This window comes from Hemicordylus capensis, chromosome 1 (assembly GCF_027244095.1).
Source record: "Hemicordylus capensis ecotype Gifberg chromosome 1, rHemCap1.1.pri, whole genome shotgun sequence".
Classification (NCBI taxonomy): domain Eukaryota; kingdom Metazoa; phylum Chordata; class Lepidosauria; order Squamata; family Cordylidae; genus Hemicordylus; species Hemicordylus capensis.
Window position 1 is genome coordinate 134,147,055 of NC_069657.1, and position 26,567 is coordinate 134,173,621.

Here is a 26,567-nt window from a genome sequence, read left to right on the forward strand (position 1 = left end):
TTCTGAGAGTATTCAGCCTAGATTAGGGTTGCACAACTTCAGCCCTCCTCCAGATGTTGACCTACAACTGCTATGATCCCTGACTATTGGCCACTGTGGCTGGGTGTTATGGGAGCTATAGCTGGCGGGTCTATGTTTTGAAGCCCTGGCCTAGATTTATTAGAGTATCTATGGAACCACTTGTTTTGCATCTGAGCAGGCACTGAAGAGTGGGAGTTGTACATTGAACACTTTCAGTGCCCTGTCCAAAGGGGTTCCCAGTTGCTGCATTTAGGTCCCATCCAAATTCAGAGCATGACTAGATGAGACAGTGGGAGATCTGTGAATGGATTTTCCATGGTTTTTAAAGGTGATAATAGGAGCTTGGGAGAAAGGGTACACAATTTAGATCAGAAAAATGGGGGGGGGGGGAGGGTTAACCATGGCCTGAATTCATATGACCCCCCTCTATGACTACATTTGCCCCTAGGGGGGAATCAAAATCTCTCTCTCTCTCTCTCTGATTATGGATTTTATACTGTTTTTTAGTTTAGTTCTCCATTATACTAGTCCCATTTCTCTCTCAGGTCTTATCAAGCCTTGTTTGAGCTACTGTGTCTGGTGATCAATGGTTGCTTACAAAAGCAGTTGTTACCTTAGCCCTGTACCGCCATACTGGGCCATCGAGACAGAGCGAATAATTCTGTAGCACTTGTTATATTTTGAGGCTTGCATATAATGTACAGGCAGATAGTGCAAAAACAAACAAAAAAATAGGAGTTAATCAGAGTGCGACTCAGTTGTGCCTGAAAGTGAACAGATCCATCTGCACTAAATATGGCCTATGCTGATGCTTTCACAGCATGGCAATTTATTCACAGTTAAGTGTCTCTTCTTGGGCTGGCCTGATGCAGTTGCACCAGGTTGCTAATTGCACCTGGTGATTGTGTGAGATGCAGACAGACTGGGCTATGAAACATTCCCCATGTCCTTTTTTGCTCTAGTTTTGAAATGAACTGTCTCAGCCATACAGCCTTTTCATTTTATTGGGATTTTATTATTATTATCTTGTTTACACAGTCAGACAGGTGTTATTGACTGGTTTGTTTTATCCAGACATCGAGTCCTTCCCAAGGACCTGGGATGTCAGAATTTTATTGTCAATTGTTATAGATATCGTCGCAGAATATAGGCTGTTCCCAATAAAGCTGCTTTTTGTAACTGGCTGATGGTGATTTCTGTGATCCCTATGGTGTTGAGGTTCTCTTCAAGGTCTTTTGGAACTGCACCCAGGGCGCCAATGACCACTGGGATGATTTTGGTCTTTTTCTGCCACAGCCTTTCAATTTCAATTTGTAGATCTTTGTATTTGGTGATTTTTTCTATTTATTTTTCTTCTATTCTGCTATCCCCTGGTATTGCTATGTCGATTATTTTAACTTGTTTTTCTTTCTTCTCAACTACAGTTATATATGGTGTATTGTGTGGCAGATGTTTGTCTGTTTGTAGTCGGAAGTCCCATAATATTTTTACATCTTCATTTTCTTCAACTTTTTCAATTTTATGGTCCCACCAATTCTTGGCTACAGGTAGCTTGTATTTTTTGCAGATGTTCCAGTGTATCATCCCTGCTACCTTGTCATGCCTTTGTTTGTAGTCAGTCTGTGGGATCTTTTTACAACAGCTGATTAGGTGGTCCACTGTTTCATCTGCTTCTTTACAAAGGCGGCACTTGCTGTTTGTTGTGGATTTTTCGACTTTTGCTCTTATTGCATTTGTTCTTAGTGCCTGTTCTTGCGCAACCAGTATTAAACCCTCTGTTTCTTTCTTCAAGTAACAATTCTTAAGCCATTGCCAGGTCTTGGTGATGTCTGATTTTCCACTTATATTGTGCAAATATTGACCATGCAGGGGCTTATTTTTCCATTTTTCTGCTCGGTTCTTGACTTGTTCTTTCTTGTAGGCCTGCTTGGTTTCATTGGTGTTGAATAGTTTCGCGTTATTGACCATTTTAAGTGCATGTTCTTCACTGTCCTTTATGTATTCCTCAAGGCCTCTTTACTCCTCCTCTACTGTTTGATGGACTTGCAGCATTCCTCTTCCACCTGAGCTGCGAGGGAGGTATAGCCTATCGACATCACTGCCGGGGTGCAGAGCATGATTATTATTATTATTATTATTATTATTATTACATTTATATCCCGCTCTTCCTCCAAGGAGCCCAGAGCAGTTTACTGCATACTTGAGTTTCTCTTTCACAACAACCCTGTGAAGTAGGTTAGGCTGAGAGCGAAGTGATTGGCCCAGAGTCACCCAGCTAGTTTCATGGCTGAATGGGGATTTGAACTCGAGTCTTCCCGGTCCTAGTCCAGCACTCTAACCACTACACCACGCTGGCTTTTTTTATTTTATGAATGGAAGGGAGAAAATATCACTTTAGTTGTATTAAAAGTCTTGTCTGAATCTAAAGGATTGATGCTTTTCTTCTTGAGGATGAAAAAGTATAACTATGCTCCGCTTGGGGCCAGTTCTTTTATTTGATGCTTCTGCTCCAACTCAGCTTTTCTAACCATGATCTTTCCAGGTGATCCAAGGAAAAAGCTCTAATGTGGAACTTTCACCTTTTACAGTTCTGCTTCACGGCATTCTATTCTTGAAGAACCCTCTCCCTCTTGCAAAATAGTAGACTCTGTTACTCTGCCTTTAATGATCAAGTGTTGTTAGTTACTTACCTTTTTCCAGTTTAGAGCTATGTTAATGCTGTTTTCATGAGGTTTTTTTACCCAGTGATTTGGATTTTCCTCTGTCCCTTTGGATAAACAAAGGTCACACCATGTAATAGATTAACAGGAAGGACCATGTATTTGAGTTGTTTCCGCACATGCATGTGTAATACAGTCAGGACTAGTAGGAATCAAGAGTCTCCAAGAGCAAGTAATAGTGATAAAAGGAAGAATCAGGTCATTTCCTGTATCTGTGTTTTAAAAGAAAAATCATAGCTGAGGCTAAAGTCAGAACATTTCTTCAGTACTGAAGTCCACTTCGTAAAAATAGACTGCAGATTCCCATTTTAGCTGCATATTTCACTGCATGAAATTGATTTAATATGCATGTTACTTGTAGAAACCATATGGCTGCCAAATTACAGTTGATGGGCAAGTTGTACTTTATTTTATAGTATTCTTTTCCTGGAATTGGTAACCTCAAATGGGGAAAACCTTGAAACATGAAATGGGCTTAGATATGAGAACTGAAAAATAATGTATCAGGACTTCTTGCTTGTCACTGTTTTCTGCCTTTAGCATATTTTGTCACGTTCAAGCTTCTCTGCAACCACCATGGTGGCAAAGATAATGAAAACAGGTGTTTTCAAGTATCTAATAATAGCTCATAGGCCTTAATGCTGTATATCACTGATTCAAATTCTGAGTGTGTATTAGTACTGCTTCAAGAAAATATTTCTTGAATATATCTTTAGCTTTCCCCACACCCAATGCTACATGGAGAGCTCGGAGGGCAGAATGTACCCCCTCAGATTTCTTGAAAAATTTGGGGGTTGCCACTGCTGATCAGTGCTTGATCAATGGCATGGATTCTTTCTTTTATAGAAACATTGTGCCCCTGAAGGCAATGGCAACAACACTTGAAGTGCTTTTCGTTTTCTTAGTGGCCAGCACCTTCCAGCCGCCACCCCCCCCCCCCCAGAATGCCATGGGAAATGATTCACATAGCATAACTCCCCAGTGGCTATAAGGTTATTATGCCCTAATAACCTAATAATTATATTATTATTATGCCCTAATAATATAACGCCCTGTGGTTGTTATGCCATCTTCCACCCAGCTAGTGACTCTGGCCCTGAGGAGGCTGAACCAGCATTGGATCTAATCCTGGGCCCTGACACCAGGCCAGAGTCTGAGAGAGCTCCAAAGTTGGGATCCCCCAAACAGCACACTCGGAGCCTGAGCCCCCCAAAGTGGCCGCGCCTGAATTCGAACCACTTGAGAAGCCAGCCCTTCCTGCACCATTGCAGTCCCTGATATCTGCATATTCCGCTTTGGCAAGAGGGTAGGCAGGATCAGGTAGGAGAAAGGGTTGCCAGACTCCAGGCCACAAGGCTGCCCCCCTTAAGGCGCCCACTCTCCTGGCAAGGAGGCAGATCCCAGGAGGGGAGTTACTTAAAAGTCCAGTATACCTCCGAACTGTCAGATCAACTGCCCTCCCCCATCTCGCTGCTTTCCAGGCCTCATGGACTCTTAGTCACAGGATAGGACAACATGCTGATGCCACCCATAGAGGTGCAGCTTTTTTTGGTAAAATACTTGCTGCCACCACTGATAGGCCATCTGAACATACTGTGCCCCTACAAAAACTGATGAAAGCTCCCCTGCATCATTTTCAATGCCTGCTTAAAGGGCAACAAAAGTCTAGCAGAGGTTCCAGTCAGCACTAGCTGTGTATTCAGCATGGATGGTTCTTTAGGCCTTTAGTCAAGTTATCATCTTCAAATCCTAACTGTAAGGTCATTCACACAACCAAGTCTACCCAAGCTAGCATGGCCCTACCTGGGTAAACCTGGTCGTATAGAGTGCTGGGATCGATCCTGGTCTTCCACTGCTGGGGAGCTGGCCTAAAAGTGAGGTAGAAGGGCACATGCACCTCACCTGCCACCCCCACCCCCGCCCATGGGTTGTGTGGACACTCACACTGCCTGCAGCCTGAGTGTCCATAGAGCCAGGTGGAAGGACCACCCAGCCGCAGGGAAATCCCCCAATGCACTGTGCTCCTCGAATGGTGCATTGTAGGTTTCTGGAGGACTTCCTCCTCCGGAAAACAGCTCTGCTGATCATATGGCCATGCAAGTGGCAGTGTAAGGGGAAGCCTCCTGCTCGTCTGTGGGGAGGCAAGTAGGAGCTTGACTCCCTGCCATCCCTCCCCAGTGCCAAGTAACCTGGTCATATGAACAAAATGTTTGAGTGCATTCAAAGATGCCTGAGAGGCAGCACTTCCTTCTAGTGAAGAAGGAGCTGGCTTGTAAAATCCATATTTTCCCCCATATCTGATTATGGTCTTCTTAGCTATGGAGCCCAAGGTATTCTCTCCATGTTTATTGCCAAAATCTTGGATGGCATTTCGTTCTTCGGAAGGCCTGAAGGATAGAAGTCTGTGGAAATGACTTGTGTGTTCAGTCCTTCAGACTGTTCAGTTGCTGCATGGAAGAGTTGATTTTTACCAAACATTCCCTGCACAAATCCCCATAAATTATGTATCATCTCTGTTCTGTGTAACTTGTACTGCTAGAGCTTGAGCAAGACATAATGTACTTTCACTCCTCATTGACTTAGCCTCTTTGCATTGTGACAGCAATCCTGTGTAAACTGTGGTCGCGAGGCAATGAATGAGTGCACTGGCTGCCATAAAGTCAACTACTGCTCAACTTTCTGTCAACGGAAGGTAATATAATTGTTCCGAGACCTACATACCTGGGGAAGCAAGCACCATTCTTTATCCTCTAAGCCTTGAGTAATCCCCATTAATTGCTCAGAGGTTTGAAAAGAAGGGCTACTCAGTAGACTCCTTCCTAACAACCCAGTCTAAAAATACATGTGCTCTAAAGCAAGCCCTTTATTTCCCTATCCCTAATTGAGCTTCGAACTGTGGTGCAAATGTTTGGGGAATCTCCAAGCAAAATGCTTTCCATGGAAAGCAGCATTCCCAGCTAGGCCTTGTCTAGTGTTGTCTCTCTCTCCCCCCCACCCTCCACTCCCAATGCAGTCTTCCTGAATATGTGCTTTCATTTCACCATCTGTCTTTTATTTTCAGGATTGGAAAGACCACCAGCATATGTGTGGTCAGTCAGCCACAGTTACTGTCCAGGCAGAAGAGGTTCATGTTACAGACAATGTGATGGAGAAAGTTGCTGTTTGAAAGACCTTGCCTCTTCAGATGGGCGGATATGTTTGTGTATAGCAGGCTGGCTGGACCAGTTATCCAAAACAAAAGCAAGGGCAATCACGGAAATACAACCAAGCAAAACAGGGGAGAGGGGGAACCCAACTGTGACTAAAATGAAAATGTATTGAAAATCATGTGTATCAAACAAACAGAAATATGTATTACTATACAGTAGGCCAACAGTAAGGTAGTATCTAATTTCTTTCACTAATGAGAAAATAAATAGTTGAACCAAAGATAACGATTCGAGATAAAAATGAATAATAACATATACAATAATGATCAAAGACATATAGAGGAGATATGATTGAACAGGGCAAAAAATGGGGCTGCTGGACCAGTTATCCTGCTGTGAAGTCCTGTTGATAAACTGAACTCCTCAAGAAGATCTGATTGTGATGTCACTTGCATGTTGCTGGACAACATAAACTCCTCTTTCACAAAGTAGAACTGAAAATACATAGAAATGACTCCAATTGTTTGGATGGAACTCTGGATCTTATATTAACTTCATGGGGTTCTCTACAAAGTTGATTGGCAATTTAAGTTGCTGCATCCCTCAGCTCTGCTTGGATGATGGTAGTTATTTGAAGTGATTGATAAAAGTTCTTTCAAGTGGTTGATGAGGTCTGTTTTCTTTTAAGATTCCTCCCAAGTGGTTTGAATGAAATTTAAATTGTGTCTCTGTTGCTCTCACCCATGCTGACATACCTCTCATTTTAAAAACAAATATGGAACAGCTCAATCCTTCAGTGTGGTTTGTTTACTGATATCTTTTAGTCATCCCTGCTTGGATTTGAACTTTGATTCTATCACTGATTTTAGTTTTGGCTACTGTATTGTTTTTGGGTTCCCCCCTGCAGGACAAGTTTAATATACTGGAAATTCTGCATGGTATGTGCCCTGTTGAGCAAAATGCAATGCAGTCATGGAATTTCTTGTAACATTGATTTCAAGTGCGAATACAAATCTTGGAGCATTTACATGGGCATAAGCAACAAGTAATTTCTGGCATGACCTAAAGCTGAGCTGAGATTTATACAGAGCTTGAACTAGTTCATTCAGCCTACCTACCCTGCTGAAGGAGGTCAGTAGTACTAAAGGCTTTGGGAAGGCTGAATGAGCTTCCTTCACATACACACCCTCTCCTTTTCTCCTGATGGACAACAGAGAGAGAAAGAGAGAGAGAGAGAGAGTGTAAGTAAGTAAGTATGCAGCGTGGTGTTGGATTTACCCCATAGAATACCCTGTTTGGCAACTAAATTAGCTCTCGATGCTGCTGAACCAAGCTCACTCTGGCCCAAACTGGGCCCCAAGCTGCAGTGCTTCTTTTCTGTGACCCCTTTCATGCTATGGGCTTTGCCTCCGGGCTTCTCATTGGCATCCTGCTACTGTGCAGGATGGTTTCTACAACTATTAGTGAGAGGCAGCTTCAGCAGCAGATCGTGTCCTCTCATCCCAGTGGCTGCCACCTTCTCCTAGACCAGTTGCTCAGCCTATATAGGGGCAGGACTGATCTTGGACCATATGAAGGAGGTTGGATGTTGAACAGCAAAACTTGGACCCATGTGTCAGTTGCATGGTAATGAGGACAGTTTGTTGAGCTGTAACAAATGGCACATGGAAGGTGTGGGCTTTCAGATGGGCTTGTGGAGAATGGCCTACAGGCCACAGTCCATTGCACAGGAGCCAAAGATAAGTATGTTGTGACATCCAGTGAGGAACTTGAGCAAAGCTGGGTGTGTGGCTCTGCCCTGTCGTAAGTCTGATTCTCATACTCTTGAGGAGAAGGAGAGCTGGTCTTGTGGTAAGTAAAGTGTGCCGTTGAGTTGATTCTGACTCCTGGCACCCACAGAGCCCTGTGGTTTCCTATGGTAGAATATAGGAGGGGTTTACCATTGCCGCCTCCTGCGCAGTGTGAGATGGTGCCTTTCAGCATCTTCCTGTATCACTGCTGCCTGATATAGTACCAGTGAGGATTTGAACTGGCAACCTTCTGCTTGTTAGTCAAGCATTTCTCCGCTGCTCCATTAGGTGGCTCAGTCTTGTGGTAGTGAACATGAATTGTCCGCTTTGCTGTCTGTCTTGGTTTACATTTGGATGGGTTACCACATGTGAGCCCTTAAGGGATGAGACCATAGCTCAATGGAAGAGCAGCTGCCTGCTTGCATGCGGAAGGTCTCAAGTTCAATCCCTGGCATCTTGAGGTAGGGCTGGGAGAAACTCCTGCCCGAAACCTTGGAGAAGCCTCTGCAAGTCAGTGTAGACAACAGTGAGCTAAATGGACCAATGGGCTGACTGTGAGGCAGCTTCCTGTGAGGCTGGTTCCACCTTCATTCTGTAAATGAAATGATAAAATGTTCTCTCAGGTCTTTCTGTTACAGCTGAGCTCAGATTGGTAGAACTCATACTTTGCTCTGACTTCATGCTGCCAAAAATAAGAAAGAAGGTGCAACTGTACATTTCTACAGCATCTCACTTGAGAGGCCTTGCATTATAACAAGAAGATTGGCTTGGAAATAGCACCCACTGAGTGTTAAAATTGCAGGATATCAAATGCTTGTTGGTTTTAGGCCGTGTTCATTCTATGAAATGAGTGTGTGTGTGTTGGGGTGGGGTAGGCGGAGTTGGGGGGAGTACAATAAAGGACTTACAACACTGGTTAAACAGGCTTCTTCTTCTGACTGTGAGCCTAGTCCCGAGCTGTGGTGTACAAAGTAAATACTTCCCCAGATTTGGGGGCATACTGACCTCTGCTTCAATGCAGTATCAAAAACCTGTCATGTTATTCCAACATAGCAGGGGCAGGATGCTGGGATCAAGGGTGCTTTTGTGAACAAAAAAAAATTATTTTTGTTCCAACTTTTCCGAAAAAGCAAGCCCAGAGGGTGGTGGTGTTCGTGTTTTTTAAATGTGTGTCTCTGCATTAAGCAACTGCAGCTATTCCTTCAGCAGGTTAGGAAGTGGAATGTGTGGTCCACAAGGTATTTTCTCCTCCACAGGAAGTGTGCTGTAGGAGGACTCACGTCACCACCATTTTGGCGCCCATGCTGACAGTAATGACTTTGTTTTGACTGTCTGCTTTGTATCTGTTCCCTGAGCTCCCAATTCAGAGCTAGGAGATGGGGCAACTCCACAGTTGTGTGTCACTGATGCACATCCAGCATAGGAAAAAGAACCAGTAGTGACATGCCCATTAACTAAGGAAGGTTGTATCTAACCATTGCTTCAGTATCACCTTGCTAATTTTGTATGAATCTCTATCTATCTATCTGTCTGTCTGTCTGTCTGTCTGTCTGTCTAATCCTATATTTTTATACTGCCTGATATGTACATCTCTTTAAAATCAGCACAAATTAAAAAATTAAATTAAAATACAAAACAATTAAAGCAGTAGCATAAACAGTTAGCATACCGCTGCTGCTAACTTGGCAAAGAGGCACCTTTTAACATGGTGATTCTCTTTATTTAGCAGGGGGAGAGTAACTGGCCCTATCCACCCCCAGCACAGCATCCCTCCAGAAGCTGTTGCTGGTGTCTGTCTTATGTTTCTTTTTAGATTGTGAGCCCTTTGGGGACAGGGCTCCATCTTATTTATTTATTATTTCTCTGTGTAAAATGCCCTGAGGCATTTTTGGAAGGGCGGTATAGAAATCAAATAAAAAATTAAATTAAATTAAATAAATACAGTAACATAAAACAATTATTTTGTTTAGAGCCAATATAGCAATGACACCACATCTGAGCAGGCAATTTTGCTTAGCCCAACTGCAGAGCTGCTCAACTTCAGTCCTCCTGCAGATGTTGGCCTACAACTCCCAAAATCCCTGGCTATTAGCCACTGTGGCTGGGGATTATGAGAGTTGTCCAAAAACAGCTGGAGGGCCTGTCTGACTGTATGGCTTCTCCTCCAGTAAATAGCATCTTCATCATCAGGGCTCAGAAAATAGCATCTTCATCATCAGGGCACCCGGTCATGTGCCACGATGAGAGCACTCCACTGAGAATCTCCTGTGCAGGCCCTGTTGTAGTAAGTGGGGAAGGGCATATCTCCTACCATCTCCATTTTAGTGGGGCAGGGCTGGTGTCAGGGGTTGACCAGGTTGTGCACTGGCCTGGTGGCCCACAGCCATCAGAAGCTGCACCCAGCTGGCTCCTGAAGCCTTAGTGCCCATCTTCATGTGGTGATGGGTGGCATTAACAGCTGAGATACCACTGCCTTCTCCTGCCACCCCCATCTGCCAGTGGGAGTGCCCCCCCTCTGCTCCTGTGTGATGGTTGGTACCAGGAGAGGGCAGAGGCAGTGCAAGTCCTCAGTTGAGAGACCCACACCCCTCTAACTTCTGTCCTCCCCATCCACCAATGGGCTTCCTCTCCGAGGAGGAAGCAGCGCTGCTGGTGATGTTCAGCAAAGTTGGACAAAAATGCCCTTTTCCCCATCCCAAGCCCATCTAGTTATAAACTGTAACTTATCAGTTGGAGCATTGTCTGAAGAGGGATTTTGCTTAATAATTATCAGCCAGGAAGGGCTACCCGTTTCAGAGCAGTGAGTCCATTAGAAATCCAGCAAAGTTGTCTTGGTTGAAATGGGAATTGTGTCTTTATTTACTGGACTGCCTCAACCATGATACAAAACTATTACTATTAGTTTTAATTGCTATTTTGTATGGCACTATTAAGGAGAGAGAGAGAGAGATCCTTGCCCCCAAGGAGTTTATAATTAGTTCTGTGCCAGAAGTCTGAAATTAGGCTTTTGATGAGTGTCAATAAACACCCCCAGTGGCCACAGTTTATTTCTCATTGTTGTTAGCATCCCTGATATGCCATGTCTAGGGCTTTTTTTCTCCTTCAGCAAAGAATCCCAGCTAACTAAGTAGTGGTTTGGTTATGGGGATATGCTCCTAGGGGTGAACAAAGCCCTCATTTTGAATGGGGTGTGTGCCTAGGAAATGCTCCCTGAATTGCCAGGCTGCACTGGCAGATCCCTTGCTTACCAGCACTGTGCAGTTTTGCATCAAGCCAGCTCTTCTCACATACAGCTATGCTTGTGCAGTTGGGGTATGACAAATTGCCAGCAGGCGAGGTATATTTTGTGAGGGGGAAATGGGTCCACAAAATGCACACCTGCTTTTCAACTTGGCACAATGTGCAATCTAAAGTTTGGCAGTGTGGAGCAAGCAGAGAGAGGGGAAGAGACCAAAGGAACGGGTTGAATGGGAGTCTAGAGACACTCACATACAACAGACTTTGTGGCAGTTGGGAAAGACGACTGGAAAGTGAAGCAAAGGCTTCATTGGCAATGCAGGGACTGGACGGAAGGGGTGGTCCTGATCTCCTCCTCCTTTTGGGGTTGTCTCAGTTTCAACTCTCTTCCTTCTGCTTGCAAAGGCCACCAATCCTCTCCACTGTGTTGGTGCCACCCTGACCTTTATCTGATGAAGATAAAAGCTGACTCAACTCTAAATGGAGGGACTGCAGAAAGACAGAGGCTTGGAAAGAGGAGAGCTACATCCTTTTGGCCCCTTCCACATTTATCATGTCTTCTGCTAGACTTTGGCCTTTGTCAGAGAAGCAGGGAAATTTAGCAAGGGAATGAGACCTTTGGAATGGGTAACTGGGTCTAATAGTCTGGCAGGGGACTACCAAGAGCATCATGTTGCGGAGGCTCCAGGCACGGCAGGGCTGCTTGGCATGGTACAGACCTAAGGGCTATATTTTGAGCCCAGATGAAGCCAGAGTTTCTCCAACTACGTGCCTTAAGATGCAATCCTAAATTCATTTTATAAGGGAGTAAATCTCATTGAAAACACTAGGACTTCCTTCTGAAGATTTTTTTTTTTTTTGGCTTGCACTGGTTTTCCTACAACTGCAGCCAATTCTCATAACTGTAACCATGAGAATTATCTCTGTAGTCAACAAAGACAAAAATATTTATATAGCTTTTCTTGCCATTGTATATTCAAAGGCAAGAAAAGAGCTTTATTTTGAAATTGTGCAGCTATTGTAAAAAGTCTGATCATGTGAATTTTAATCTGACATTTTCAGTTTCATGTTATCAGATCCCTCCCTCTCCACTCCCCCCCAGGGGAAACCCCCCGCCCCCAAAGAACACTACATGTTGAAAAATATCCAACAGGTTAAATCATACAAGAACACGGAGTTTTGGGGTCCTCCTTATCCACCCTGTTCCCTTCCTCAGAGTTAACCGTGTCCCACTATACCCAAACCAGTGAGTGGCCCATTCCCAGTTGCTAAGGACCAAGCTATATGTGATGTTAAATCTGTCACTACAAGATCAGCTTAATGTGGAAGTGGCCCCCCCGTCTGTCCTGGAAACATCATATGCAGCAAATGATGAAGGCAGTTAATTCTTCTTCCTCTCTGCATCTTTTCCCCCTCAGCACCCACCCCATCCTCCAAAGTGTCAATTTGAATGATTAAGCAATAATTAAAAACACTACAGTTTCCGGTTAATTCCTTGTCCATTGTTTATAAGGAGAAAATAACTGATACCTTTTGGCCTTTTCTTCCTGCTTGGAATTAAAGTTCAAAAGGCACACTGCAGGGAAAGCTAAGTGAGCCAATGTCTTTTACTTGGACCATGTAGCCTTCAAAATGCTGGGTTAGGCAAGATTGCAATTTGCAGTTTGGAACAAGTATTTCCAAAAAATGTTACAGTGCAATTGACTATGTGGGTGAAGTCTCATCTCACCGTCTGCCTTTTAATCTGTTTTATCATCCTGCTTGAAATGGTACAGGTGTCGCAACTCAGCTTTGAACTTAAAACTAAGGTACAATTAATTGCCCTGTAGCCACCTTAAGTGGTGCAGTGGGGAAATGCTTGACTAACAAACAGAAGGTTGCAGGTTCAAATCCCTGCTGGTATGTTCCCCAGAGTATGGGAAATATCTATATTGGGCAATAGCAATGTAGGAAGATGCTGAAAGGCATCATCTCACACTGCGTGGGAGGAGGCAATGGTAAACCCCTCCTGTATTCTACCAAAGAAAACCACAGGGCTCTGTGGGTGCCAGAAGTCGAAATCGACTTGATGGCACATTTACCTTACAATTTACCTTACAATCTACAAAGTGGACTTCTGCAGCTGCTATTAACAACAACAACAAAAGCATGGCAGGGCCAAACTACATGTTTCACTAACATGTTGTTTGACCCTTATGTGGTAGGTGGGATTAAATGTCATTTTGGCAGTTCTCAAACCTCACAGGAACATAGGAAGCTGCCTTGTACTGAGTCAGACTATTGGTCCATCTAGCTTAGTATTGTCTACCCAGACTGGCAGTGGCCTCTCCTAGGTTACAGGCAGGAGTTTCTCTCAGCCCTGGGGAGATGACAGGGAGGGAACTTGGAATCTTCTGCATGCAGAGGCGTAACTAGGGAAAATAGCGCCTAGGGCAAGCACTGAAATTGCTCCCCTGTCCAAACAGGAATGATGGGACTTGTAGTCAACAATATCTGGAAATCCCTGTTAAAAGGAACACTGTACCATCTAGACATGGTTGTTGATCAAAACCTGAAAACATGAGCCATCTCTGTAAAAGACTTAGAACAACAGTCAGGAGTTATGCGAGGATTCCAAGTGTCATTTTCTCTGTCTCATCTCGTTCTTTTTAAAAAACATGACTTTGTCCTAGAGGATCACCTGCCCAAATAGCCACTAGCAAAATAGGGGAAGAAGAAGGTGTGTGTGGGGGGGTCTATAAACCAGTGAATGATTCCTGCCAGCCTTTGTCTTATGATGACTGTTGGCTCATGATGGGGTATATGTGCATTCACCACACCAGTGCTTACTTTGACACCAAGAGGGAGGAGGATACATTAGTTTGCCACACTAGACAGAGGCATTTGCAACAGGAGCAGACAGCCAAGTTCTGCCAGGGCCAAAACCAGCCCCTGCCAGACTAAGAAATCATTGTAATTTGCCCCTTCCTGTCACAAGCAGCGTGCTGTTCTTTTATTATTGACTCTAACTCTCAGATATCCCAGTCATGGATGGAAAATTCAGGGTCAATTGACAAGAGACACATTTTCTACATGGAAGTTTCTTCTGTGCAGGTGTTGTGCAGAAACCCATGTGTAGTGACTGCCAGGGGCATAGCAAGGTTGGAATGGGCCAAGATGAGATTTTAAAATTGGCCCCCAAGGATTTAAGTCTGATATTTCAAAATAGGTATGCTGCCTGGAAATACATTTCACTGAATACACACATGCACACTTCACAGTATATAGTGATATACATTAAGTACTATATATATTGGGTGTGGGATGGACACACACACACACACACACATACAGAGCTTGCTGCTACTGTGATAGTCAACCCCCCCGCCCCAACATCACCACTTACATTCAATATATTACATTCAAGATGGAGAATGTCTCAGCAGCAAAAGCAAAGCGAAGTGGGAGGTGCATGGAGAGCCCACCCCGCCCCCATCTCCCTTAGAATTCCCCAAGACATCCCCTGGCCTTGGGAGTGGTGGTGAGTCCCATTGGGAGGGCAGATAAGGCAGCTCCAGGGCATTAGACTCCCCTGCTAACTTGGCAAAGAGGCACCTTTTAACGTGGTGATTCTCTTTATTTAGCAGGGGGAGAGTAACTGGCCCTATCCACCCCCAGCACAGTACCTCCAGTGACTGTTGCTGGGGTCTATCTTGTGTTTCATTTTAGATTGTGAGCCCTTTGGGGACAGGGATCCATCTTATTTATTTGTAGTTTCTCTGTGTAAACCGCCCTGAAACATTTTTGGAAGGGCGGTATAGAAATCAAATAAATAATAATAATATTAATAATAATATACCCCTGGGTTCTGAGCAGGTGCAGGTATGCAAAAGTGATTATTTTCTGTGGGGAATACTTGGGTTATACTTGTGTACAGGGTATATGCACAAAAATATGGTATTAATCTGCCTTTTAATGGATTAATCATTAAATATAAATATTACCTGAACCCTCAGTACAGATGTTTTTTGCAATATTTATGTATTTATTTATTTATCGAATTTGTATACCCATAGGCGGAACTTGGGGGGGGGGCAGGCAGGGCACTGCCCTAGGCGCCACACCAGTCCCTGCCACCCCCACCCCATTGCCCACCTGCCCAGCCCCAGGGCCCCTCAGCCACTTGCCTCCAGCTCCAGCCTAGGATAGGCGCAGCCTGCAAACTGCAGAGGTCTTCTCTCCCCGCTTCTCAGATGATTGGCAGGTGGGCAGGGCTTCCAGAGAGGCCTCCGAGTAGGTCTCCCTGAAGCCTGAACTCGAGTAGGCCCCAAGCAAGCAAGGAAGGAAGGAAGGAAGGAGGCTGGCAGAGCTCCCTGCAGCAGCAGCAGCAGCAGCAGACCCTCTGCCCAGATCATCCAGTACAGCCTTTGCCAGGTAGGCTGTGAATTCCTTTTTGTGGTTACCCCCCACGCCCAATATAGGGATCTGCTTGCCATAGGGCTTTGATATGGGGGGTGGGGCGAGACTGAGAAGTCTCTGAATATTTAATTTAAAACAGACTGAAAAATGTGCTGGCTTTAAAAACAAAAACTATCTAAAAAGGCCTATAAGTGGCTTGTTTCATGTCAGAAAATTACAAACACTTCTGGAACAAATATTTATTTATTCATTCATTCATTCATTCATAGATGCACTTATGTTCAAGTTGTTTTGCAACCCAGAAGGTCTGAGTGAGAACTGTGAAGCATGTGTTGTGCTTTTATTTTATTTTTCTTGTGTGTGAACTGCTCTCCAATAACTTGCAGGGACTTCAGTGTAAATCTGGCCACCATGTGACTGCAGCACCTCCATTCCAGAGGAGATGTGTGTGAAAGAGCTTTAAAAGCCTCCTGTGAAAAACCTCCTGGAATCAAACTTTACTGAATTTGTTCAGAATTCTGAGAAAACAAACATAGGCTCACCCTGCGTGGTTGAAAGTCTCCTTTGCTAATCTGCAGCGAGGGGCCCATTGTAATAATTAGCGTTGCTAGTGTGTTCTAGGCATTAAAAGTAGCACAAATATATAGTACTTAATGTATATCACTATATACTGTGAAGTGTGCATGTGTGTATTCAGTGAAATGTATTTCCAGGCAGCATACCTATTTTGAAATATCAGACTTAAATCCTTGGGGGCCTGGGGTGTGTGGAGGCCCTGGACTTTGAGGGGCTGGGGGCCCATTTTAAAATCTCATCTTGGTCCATTCCAACCCTGCTATGCCCCTAGCGGTCACTACACATGGGTTTCTGCACAACACCTGCACAGAAGAAACTTCCATGTAGAAAATGTGTCTCTTGTCAATTGACCCTGAATTTTCCATCCACGGCTGTGATATTTGAGAGTTAGAGTCAATAATAAAAGAACAGCACGCTGCTTGTGACAGGAAGGGGCAAATTACAATGATTTCTTAGTCTGGCAGGGGCTGGTTTTGGCCCTGGCAGAACTTGGCTGTCTGCTCCTGTTGCAAATGCCTCTGTCTAGTGTGGCAAACTAATGTATCCTCCTCCCTCTTGGTGTCAAAGTAAGCACTGGTGTGGTGAATGCACATATACCCCATCATGAGCCAACAGTCATCATAAGACAAAGGCTGGCAGGAATCATTCACTGGTTTATAGATCTCCCCCACCCCCGGCCACCTTCTTCTTCCCCTATTTTGCTAGTGGCTATTTGGGCAGGTGATCCTCTAGGACAAAGTCATGTTTTTTAAAAAGAACGAGATGAGACAGAGAAAATGACACTTGGAATCCTCGCATAACTCCTGACTGTTGTTCTAAGTCTTTTACAGAGATGGCTCATGTTTTCAGGTTTTGATCAACAACCACGTCTAGATGGTACAGTGTTCCTTTTAACAGGGATTTCCAGATATTGTTGACTACAAGTCCCATCATTCCTGTTTGGACAGGGGAGCAATTTCAGTGCTTGCCCTAGGCGCTATTTTCCCTAGTTACGCCTCTGTGTATACCGCCCCAAACTTTCATCTCTGGGTGGATATGGTTGTAGAACAGACTTATCTGGTGGTATTCCAACCAAGCTACAGCTGCTATTTATACCTCTGAGACATTGGAGAAAGATTTCCTGGGGGTCTACTGTAAAACTCTGCCAGGTTCCGTTTAAAGAATCCCTGATGTGCACGCAAAGAAGTTAATGAAGCAATAGATTTGTCTAACTTGCAATTGGATTTCTTGCCTTGCTTATCACTCTTGCGGATGGTCAGGAAGCTGCAGGGGCCCTCTTAGAGACACTGTATTTTAAGCGTTTATTAGGAAATAGCAATGATAATTTTAAAGGCTTGGGCAGGAAATTCAGCAAAGCACCTCTTATGAGTACTATTTTTAACCTCTTTAATTGGCTAAAGTATTCCTTTCATCAGATGGGCATCCTCCTCTGTGTGTGCTTGCTCTGCTCTCTGTGGGTCATGATGGCATAATCTGGATAGTTTGAGTTAAACTCCAGCTGTAGGAATGGCGATTCCCAGCGTGAATGTAGTTTAATGCACAGAAGATTCAGCCTTAGATGAACAGAGTAAAGTAGCTGAATCTGCACAGATCATCTGTGCGTTGTGAGTTTTTTGCTCTCCTTGGCTACCCCCCACCGCCACAGCCCCTGCTTTATTGCTCGGTGTTGACCACACACTTGAACTTGCTCCCTCCCTGCCCCTCGCTCACCCCCTCCCCACTCGCTCACTCTCCCCCTCCCCACCACCCACCCGCTCGCCCCCTCCCTGCTGCCCGCTGCCCTCTCCCCACTGCCCACTTGTTCTGTCGCCACTTGCCCCCTCCCTGACCACATGCTCACCCCTCCCCACCGCTCGCTCACTTGTTCGCCCCTCCCTGCACATTTGCCCCCACCCTGCTGCTCACTCACTCAATCTCCTTCTTCAGTATCTGCATATGGAATCCGCACACTACCCAATCACCACAGTGCTTCTGTTCTGTTACCTCCAATTGGTAAAGCACTATGTGGGCGGTGCTTGCCACGTCCGACCTTAGTGCATTACATATAGGTAGATGAAAGGATTGGGGGCTCTTTAATGTTTTCAGTTAGATTCTCAAGTACCCAAGCCAAGTTTTCTTTTCATAGTATTTCTCTAAACAGGTTGGTTATCATTTTCCTTTTCTGGGAACTTGCAGACCCCATTTCCACATGGAAAAATCAAATACAAAATCATGATAACCCTGTGGTTTTTTGCCCCATCCATAGCCCTGAGAACAGGGCTGGTTTCTTGCTTGGTTCCTGTGATTCTTGAATCCTGGCTTAGCTCATCTAGTGCAAGAGTACTAACCTCCCTAGAAGGATGGTAGACTAGGTGGCAAGTAGCAGGTCCTGAATGGTTTATGCTTCTTAACTGAGCAATATGAAATAAAAATGGCTTTCTTCAGCATGGTCTGCAGGTGGGTCCACATAGCTGATTTTTCTAAAATAAAAACCCCACAGAAGATTTTCTGATGTCTTTAGTATAACATATCCAGCCCAATGCAAACCACTTCTTCTGACATTCTTCTCTCCATCTTACACTTCCTTTCTCAGGTACATCTCATAATTTGTTCACCACCATTTTTTGGTCTTGCCCAAGATCATATTCCTGGGACCATTCCCAGGAATATGAGCTGAGCTTATCCCAAGGATCACTGGCAAATGGGATCCATATCTGTACCAGCCTCACCACGTTTGCAATGGACTTGCCTCATGGGGATAATTGTGGGCAAGATCATCACAAGACGAAACCATAATCCCATAACCCCAACTTTTATTCGGGGCTGGTGGCCATTAGCAGGTAGGCTGCCTCCTGTTTACCTCTCACTTCATCTCACATTGTATCCATGTAGACGCATGAGTGTGTGCTGTATGCTGACGATGCAGCATTACTATCTACTACGCTTGTTGGCATGCGGAGGGCTCTGAGAACTCTTGCACAATTTTGTGCTGAGGAATTTCTGGACATTAATATTCACAAAACCAAGATGATGGTGTTTTGTAAGAGATAAAAAAAGCATTGCTGGTCCATAAATGGTAACAGCGTTCAGCATTTTAAAACGTATAAATATCTTGGCCTTGTGCTCCATGAACATCTCTCATGGAGACCCCACTGTGACTATTTACCCACTAAGGCTCAACAGATGGTCACAGCTGTATTAAAATTTTTTTTACACCGAAGGGGCCTATTCCATTCTTGCTGTGCTGAAGGTTTACCAAGCAAAAATTTTAGCCCAGATGCTCTATGGAATACAGATTTTTTTGACAGGAAATCTACAGTCACTTGAACGGGTTCAAACGAGATTTCTACGAGGTATTTTCCAACTCCCTCATTGTGTCTCAGATGTGTCGCTTCGTTTAGAGGCGGGCATTACCAGGATAGTAGCACAGGCTTGGTTATGTTTAATTAATTACTGGCACAAAATTAACTCTCATGGGTTGGGCTTGGTTCCTTTGGTTTTAAAGGATGAATATCAGTCTATTTGGAAGAAAAATGTACAGGTCATACTGGGTAATTGTGGGTTTTCTGAGCAATTCATATGCCCCTTAGGCCCAGATTTAGTCAAAAAAGTTTTAAAACAGAGAATTTGGGACCTGGAGAAACAAAGAGACCTGAGTAGGCTCTCTGTTGGAGTTTATAATGATTACTTCTCAAGTTACCAACTTCCACCAATGTATCTTATGTACTTCTCTGCTCTAACCCAAAGGAGAGCATTCTCCCAGGCTCGATTTAATGTCTTGCCATCTATGGTTTTGGAGGGAAGGTATAAGGGCGTCCCTTATAAGGGTGTTTTATGCGTTATTCTTTCCTTTTCCTTTTCCTGATAATTGTATTATTGCTGCTTGTTGTATGTATGTTATGTTTGGTCTTGTATCGCTAAATAAATGAATGAATGAATGAATGCTGTCATACCTTGAGGGCACAGGCAGAACCCATTTTTTGATTCAGCAAGGGAGAATCATGCACAAAAGCTGCAAGCGTTGACAATGACAAGTATATGCAGTGCTCATCACAGCCTCATTGAACTGTCTTCTGTCCACCAAGGGCCATTAATAGTTGCACATGACTAGTTGCAATGGCACTAGAGATGGTTCATAGGAAAATACCTGTACATTGTCAAATGTTCAGCACTTTAACCTTCCACTCAGACTAAATAATGAATAAATTGCACCCATTCTTCTGGCATGCTTTATCCCTATAGTTAGGGATGTGCAAACTGGTTCGATCGATCTGAGTTTGGACCGGACTGGCTTTGGTTCTAAAAGAACGGAACTGGTGAGGATTTCCTTTTAAAAGTAAAGGGATATTCCTTATACTAGGTGGGGAGTTAGAAAAAGGGTACTTAGTACCTTCTCTTTGCAGGCGGGGGGATGGCAGAGACATCAGTGGCAGCTCCTCCACCCCCCACCCGGCTGGACTCCTGAAGAAGAGCCCACCTGGTTCAGGTGTCCAAGCTGGTGGGGAGTTTGGTAGAGTTGTAGCCCCAGCTGCCTCCACCATCTCCACTGCCTGCAAAGAGAAAGTACTAAGTACCCTTTATCTTGCCACCCACCCCTACCTTAGTATAGGGAATGCCTTGTTACATGTAAAGGGGAATCCTCTCTGGATTCCCCTTTACAAGTATATCCCCCGAACTGACCCGCCACCTAGTTTGGCTGGACCTGGAACTGAACTGTCCAAACCAGTTCCATGCACACCCCTACCATAGTGCGGGGCAGTTCAGTCTGGTGGTCTTTTTTACTAAAGCGTTTGAACTGGCTGCTGCTGTGGCCTATAATAATGGGTCGAATGGACATACCATTATAAATAGGAGACTACTCTTTTCCCCTGTTGAGTCTCTGTCTATTCAAGCTTTCTAGTCTATCCCTTCCAAAAGGCTCTGGGATGAAGAAGTAAAAGCACACATACTTTTAAAACACCCCCCCCCTCCAAAACTAGACTCTAATACAACACTGCCAGAAGATGCCTGGACTCTGGTGTACCTTCAGAGCAGACAGTTCAAATGCAAACAAAACCCCTAGAATACCTCTCTACATGTTTCCTGCCTGAATTTGGCATGTAGACAGCAAATATTGGAGAGTGTCCTCAGTCAATGTTGAACAATTTAATGGGACACAGCGGGAGATGATATATTAGCTCCAAGCCATGTTGACAGTCTAGCCAAATATGCAGTAGGCGCTTTATTTTTTAAGGTTTTAAAATCAAAATATGTGCAATTGATAAAATGTTATATTGATAAGGAATTGTATGGTAGCATCCTTCACCGAAGCAGGGAAAAAGACTGGAACACACAGTAATTAGCAAGAAATAAAACTTTAATAAACTATACAAAGAAGTTGATTTGTCTGGCTCTTTGCACTGTGCAGTACAATAGTCTGCTCTATATTCAGAGTCCAGTTCTATATTCAAAATTCAGCAGTGTCAGCAGAAGATGTGCAAAACTTTGCGGAAGAAGTTCCTAAACTCAGTGTTGAAGATAGTGTAGATGATAGGGTTGAGAGCGCTGTTGACATAGCCCAGCCACGTGACAATACTGGTGACTTCGTTGGGGATGGTGCAGGACTCACACAACGCTCTGGTTATGTGGACCACAAAGAAAGGAGTCCAGCAGAAGAGGAAAGCACCTGTGAGAAAGAGAAGGAAACAAACCTTGAGTTCTGACTGCCGCCTGCAAGCTTCCGATGGGATTAGATGTCAGTTATGGGGAGCCAAACATGTCAAAGGTTTAATTTGGCCTCGTGCTTTGAATTGCTTACTTTAAATAAGTGACACCCCATATCAGGTGTTGGCATACCTCAGGCTTGCAGGATCTATCCTTTTTACTAAACCCCCAAAGTCCACCAGCAGGAACTGGAATCAAACAAGAGTTCAGCAGGGTGGAGTTGCAGTTAGAATTAAGAAACAGGGAGCCTCTGAACATCTGCTTGGCCTAGGATTTGCATTCAGTACCAGAGCTGTTTTCACAGCCCACTCCCAAAGCTGTCCCTGGTTCTTCCCTAATCTTTCTTTGTTTCGACAGCCTACTTCGATGGCAAACATTGTGGTGGACAGCTCATTGAAGGTGCCATTTCAGTGCACGGCAGCTGTGAAAAGGCTAGGAATCATTAGGAAGGGGACTGAAAATAACAATGCTAATATTTTAATACCCTTATACAAATCTATGGTGCGGCCATATCTAGAGGACTGCGTAAAGCTTTGGTCACAGTATCTTAAGAAGAATATTGTAGAACTGGGAAAGGTACAGAAAAGGGCAACCAAAATGATCAGGGGCCAGGAGCACCTTCTTTATGAGGCTAGGCTACAGCATCTGGGGCTCTTTACCTTGGAAAAGAGGCGACTAAGGGGAGACATGATCGAGGTGTATAAAATTATGCATGGAGTGGAGAGGGTGGACAGAGATAATTTTTTCTCTCTGTTTCACAACACTAGAACTAGGGGTCACCCCATGAAACGGAAGGTCGGGAAATTTAGGACCAACAAGAGGAAGCACTTTTTCACACAGCACATAATTAATCTATGGAATTCCTTGCCATGGGATGTGGTGATGGCCACCAGCTTGGATGGCTTTAAAAGGGGCTTGGACAGATTCCTAGTGGACAGGTCGATCAATGGCTACTAGTCTGGTGGTTGTGGCCATCTCCAGCCTCAGAGGCACGATGCCTCTCAATAACAGTTGCAGGGGAGCAACAGCAGGAGAGAGAGCATGCACATACTTCTTGCCTGTGGGCTCCCCAGAGGCATCTGGTGGGCCACTGTGTGAAACAGGATACTGGACTAGATGGGCCTTGTGCCTGATCCAGCAGGGCTGTTCTTATGTTCAAACAAAGGAGTGGGACGTGGGGGAGTCTTGAATGCTGCTGCTGTTAAACAATGGAGAGTCAAAAACCCTTGGATCTACTGCAAATCATCCAGAGATCTAAGAGTAGACCCTTGCCTACATTCTGTCCATTGCTGTCCTACACTATGCTCTCTTCTCAGTGCACGTGTTTCCCTAGGAGCAGTCAGGGCACAATGTGAGGAAAAGACTTGAAATGCCCGAACTGGCCTTAAGTGATTCAACTTGTGGATTAAAAATAAAATACAATCCTACCAGCATGTGAAGAATGATACATCAAGATGAATTAGTAGCACTACTCAAATCTGCCCAACAACAACAAAAAAAACACCCCTATGAATATACCAGAACTGTTGTAGGTCCTGTCAGACATAGTATTTGCCTCATAGTATTTTCCCTAGATCCCTTCTCTGTTTTGGTGGATGGGGCTATTCAAAAGGACCTCTGGGATTCACAAAGGAGGGCAACAAGGAACTATTTCAGACAGCAACTTGTCCTTGGCTACAAACTGATTTATAGTGCACCTCCAGCAGGATTTCCTTCATGCAAGCTAAGAAGTCAATTGTCTTCAGCAAACCAAAAAAGAAAAAAGAAAATTAAGAAAAGTTTTAAACTCTCAGTGGTACGTGGCTAGACTAATGCAAAAGTGACTTATTGGCAAACAAGCTTGAATTCAAGATGTGTCATGTCTATAAATATCATCACAACCCTGTGCCCTGAAATCTAAAGTACCAGGAAAAATATCAGAAGTGTGGTTAGTTGCACAGGGCAGCACTAAAGCAGGGTGTTGACAAGAATCTCAGAAAACCAATCTTGATATAATAGAGATTTATGAGCACTTTCATACGTGTTTAGGGAAAGTGGTATGTGTGCATTATTTCTGCAGAGTGAGTCACTTGGGGAAACAATCTAGAGATAGGGGCACAGGTCTAGTACATATCAGGAATCATACAGTAAACTGCACTTGCACTTTTGCCACATGACTTCTGGTCACTGACATATGGACAACTCTGCTGGATCAGGCCCAAGGCCTATCTAGTCCAGCATCCTGTTTCACACAGTGGCCCACCAGATGCCTCTGAGAAGCCCAAAGGCAAGAAGTGAAGCATGAGAGCATGCCTTCTCTCTTGCTGTTGCTCCCTTGCAACTGGTATTTAGAAGCAATGCCTCTGAGGCTGGAGGTGGCCTATAGCCACCAGACTAGTATTTCCCAACCTTGTTTCATGGGATGACCCCCGGTTCTAGAGTGTGTGAGAGGGAGAAAATTTTCTCTCTCTACTCCATGCAATATTTTATGCAACTCTATCATGTCTCCCCTTAATCCCCTCTTTTCCAAACTAAAGAGCCCCAAATGCTGTAGCCTTGCCTCACGAGTAAGGTGCTCCAGGCCCCTGATCATTTTTGCTGCCCTCTTCTACACCTTCTCCAGTTCTATAATGTCCTTCTTAAGATAAGGTGACTAGAACTGCACAAGGTACTCCAAATATGGTTGCATCACAGATTTGTAAAAGGGCATTATAAAATTAGCATTTTTATTTTCAGTCCCCTTCCTAATGATCCCTAGCATGGAATTTGCCTTTTTCACAACTGCCACGCTCTGAGTCGACACTTTCAACGAGCTGTCCACTATGACCCAAAGATCTCTCCCCCTGGTCAGTCACCGACAGCTCAGATCACATCAGTGTATATGTAAAGTTGGGGGGTTTGCCCCAATATGCATCACTTTACACTTATTTTATTTATTTATTGAGTACATTTCTATACCGCCCCATACAAAAAGGTCTCTGGGGCAGTTCACTTGCTTACATTGAACCACGTTTGCCATTTTGTAGCCCACTCACCCAGTTTGCAGAGATCCTTTTGGAGCTCCTCACAATCTGTTTTGGATTTCACTACCCTAAATAGTTTAGTGTCATCTGTAAATTTGGCCACTTCGCAGTTTTCTCCAACTTCTAGAATGGCGTTCTAGAGATGACCTTTGCAATTTTGTTTAACAGAGGTCAGTTTTATTGATATTTTCAATTTCCCAGCTCCCCTTTATTTTTAAACCATATTATTCACCTTGAAACAACCCTACTGATTAGGGTTTTTTTTGTCTGCAAAACTCAAAAGTGGGGCTAGAAAAACCTCAAATTTTGAAGTGCTATTGAATATAAATTCCTGGATAACAATTTGTCTACAAATTTGCTGGCTTCATACATACAGAAGGGGCTCCTATTCCTGCTATTTTTGCCTCATTCTACCAAGCAATGAAAAAGTTATATGCTTTTAAGTTATTTTTCATTATAGTCTAGAAGAGAATCATCTTAACGCTATATCACTTATTCTCCCCCCCCCACCTCACTAATCACAAGAATGTCAATTAAGCATAAAAAGGAAGAAATGGTGCTTTCAACAGCACTATATTCAGTAAGGCTTCCTCCTAGGAAAGTGTCCATAAGATTGCAGCCAAGTCATTAAAGGGGAAGCTTCTGGCAAGAGGGAACCATTTTAGGACGTGATTAGTTAATAAGCAGCAACAGTGTCCAGAGGAGGCACTTAAAACATCAAACATTTCTTTTTCTTTCTTTTTGAAAAATGGAGGCATCTCTATTCAGTGTAGTTGTGCTTAAACAACACACTGCAGGCACTACAGGTACAGGCGTCAGAGAAGGTTCAAGCAGAAGGGGTAAGGATCTGAATGGGAGACTTGATGTGTGAGCACTGCAAGATATTCCCCTCAGGGGATGAAGCCGCTCTGGGAAGAGCAGAAGGTTTCAAGTTCCCTCCCTGGCTTCTCCAAGATAGGGCTGAGAGGGATTCCTGCCTGCAACCTTGGAGAAGCCACTGCCAGTCTGTGAAGACAATACTGAGCTAGATAGACCAATGGTCTGACTCAGTATATGGCAGTTTCCTATGTTCCTAAGGATGGGGGATGCTGCAGAGGTTTGATAGACAAGGTGTGTCTAACAAAAACAGAATTTTAATTTAAAAGCCCGACTTGGGTCAACACTGCTCTTTCTGTGCATGCCTGTGATAAGCACTATGGGGAGGTGGGGACAGTGGAATGGGCAGGAGTAACACAGATTGTGAGCCCTTCTGGGGACAGGGGACCATCTTATTTATGTGTTGTTTTGTTTTTCTATGTAAACCGCTTGGAGAACTATGGTTGAAAAGTGGTATATAAATATCAGTAGTAGTAGTAGATAACCTAGTGGCAACATTCTGCCCCCTAGTGTAGATGGAAAATACTGACATGGGTACAAAAGAAACTCTTGAGAACTGCTCCGTCTCAAAGTACCTCAGTTTTAGCACACAACAGGAAACATTTTTCCCCTGAGTAGGAGAGCCTCAGTAAGGGTAGTGAACTGCGCATGCCCGAGACAGAACTGGACCATGTGACTTGATTGTAGGCGGTCCCGCCTCCTAGTCCCAGTTCCAGTTCTGTCTCGCTCGGGACAGGACGTTAGAGGAAGAGCTCTGCAATTTGCACGTTTTTCTCCTGGAACTTCTCTTATCTCTTTGGAGCTTCTCGCTATTCTATTCCTTCTCTCTCCGCCCTCCTTATTGTGCCAGGGAAAAGATGAGAAAATAGTGATTTGTCCTCAAAGGGCTCACAACCTAAAGCAAAAATATGACAAAAGAGACACCATCACCAGCAGCAGCAGCAGCAACTGGAGAGATGCTATGCTATGCTGGGCTGAACAGGGACAGTGACTCTTCTCCCACTACATAGGTGAGTAAAGTAAAGTTGTGCCATCAAGTCGGTATCACCAATTTAATATTTACAGCAGAAGGAGAAGCTGCCACCTGGTGAAATCACTCCTTCCACAGATCTCCAA

General features: G+C 44.2%; 2 protein-coding genes and 1 long non-coding RNA gene across 6 annotated transcripts in view; 2 read left to right on the forward strand and 1 right to left on the reverse strand.

Moving 5' to 3' along the window:
• DEAF1 (DEAF1 transcription factor) overlaps nt 1–6,555 on the forward strand; it is a 48,133-nt gene extending 41,578 nt beyond the window's left edge. For 2 of the 3 annotated variants that reach the window (XM_053286395.1, XM_053286397.1), the window contains exons 12-13: nt 5,344–5,433; nt 5,803–6,555. In XM_053286395.1, coding sequence (XP_053142370.1) covers nt 5,344–5,433; nt 5,803–5,907 — 195 coding nt within the window. In that variant the 3' untranslated portion in view covers nt 5,908–6,555. Of the gene's footprint in view, nt 1–5,343; nt 5,434–5,802 lie in introns of those variants that run through there. The other variant, XR_008313939.1, reaches the window with a different exon arrangement.
• An 8,613-nt stretch (nt 6,556–15,168) lies between these two features.
• The window catches only part of LOC128340770 (uncharacterized), a 50,742-nt gene continuing 39,343 nt past the window's right edge, over nt 15,169–26,567 (forward strand). For both annotated transcript variants that reach the window (XR_008313942.1, XR_008313941.1), the window contains exon 1: nt 15,169–15,330. This is a non-coding gene — a long non-coding RNA (uncharacterized LOC128340770). The remainder of the gene's footprint in view (nt 15,331–26,567) is intronic.
• The window catches only part of DRD4 (dopamine receptor D4), a 60,688-nt gene continuing 55,329 nt past the window's right edge, over nt 21,209–26,567 (reverse strand). The window contains exon 4 of the mRNA XM_053286398.1: nt 21,209–21,535. Within this exon, the coding sequence (XP_053142373.1) occupies nt 21,333–21,535 (203 nt within the window). The 3' untranslated portion in view covers nt 21,209–21,332. The remainder of the gene's footprint in view (nt 21,536–26,567) is intronic.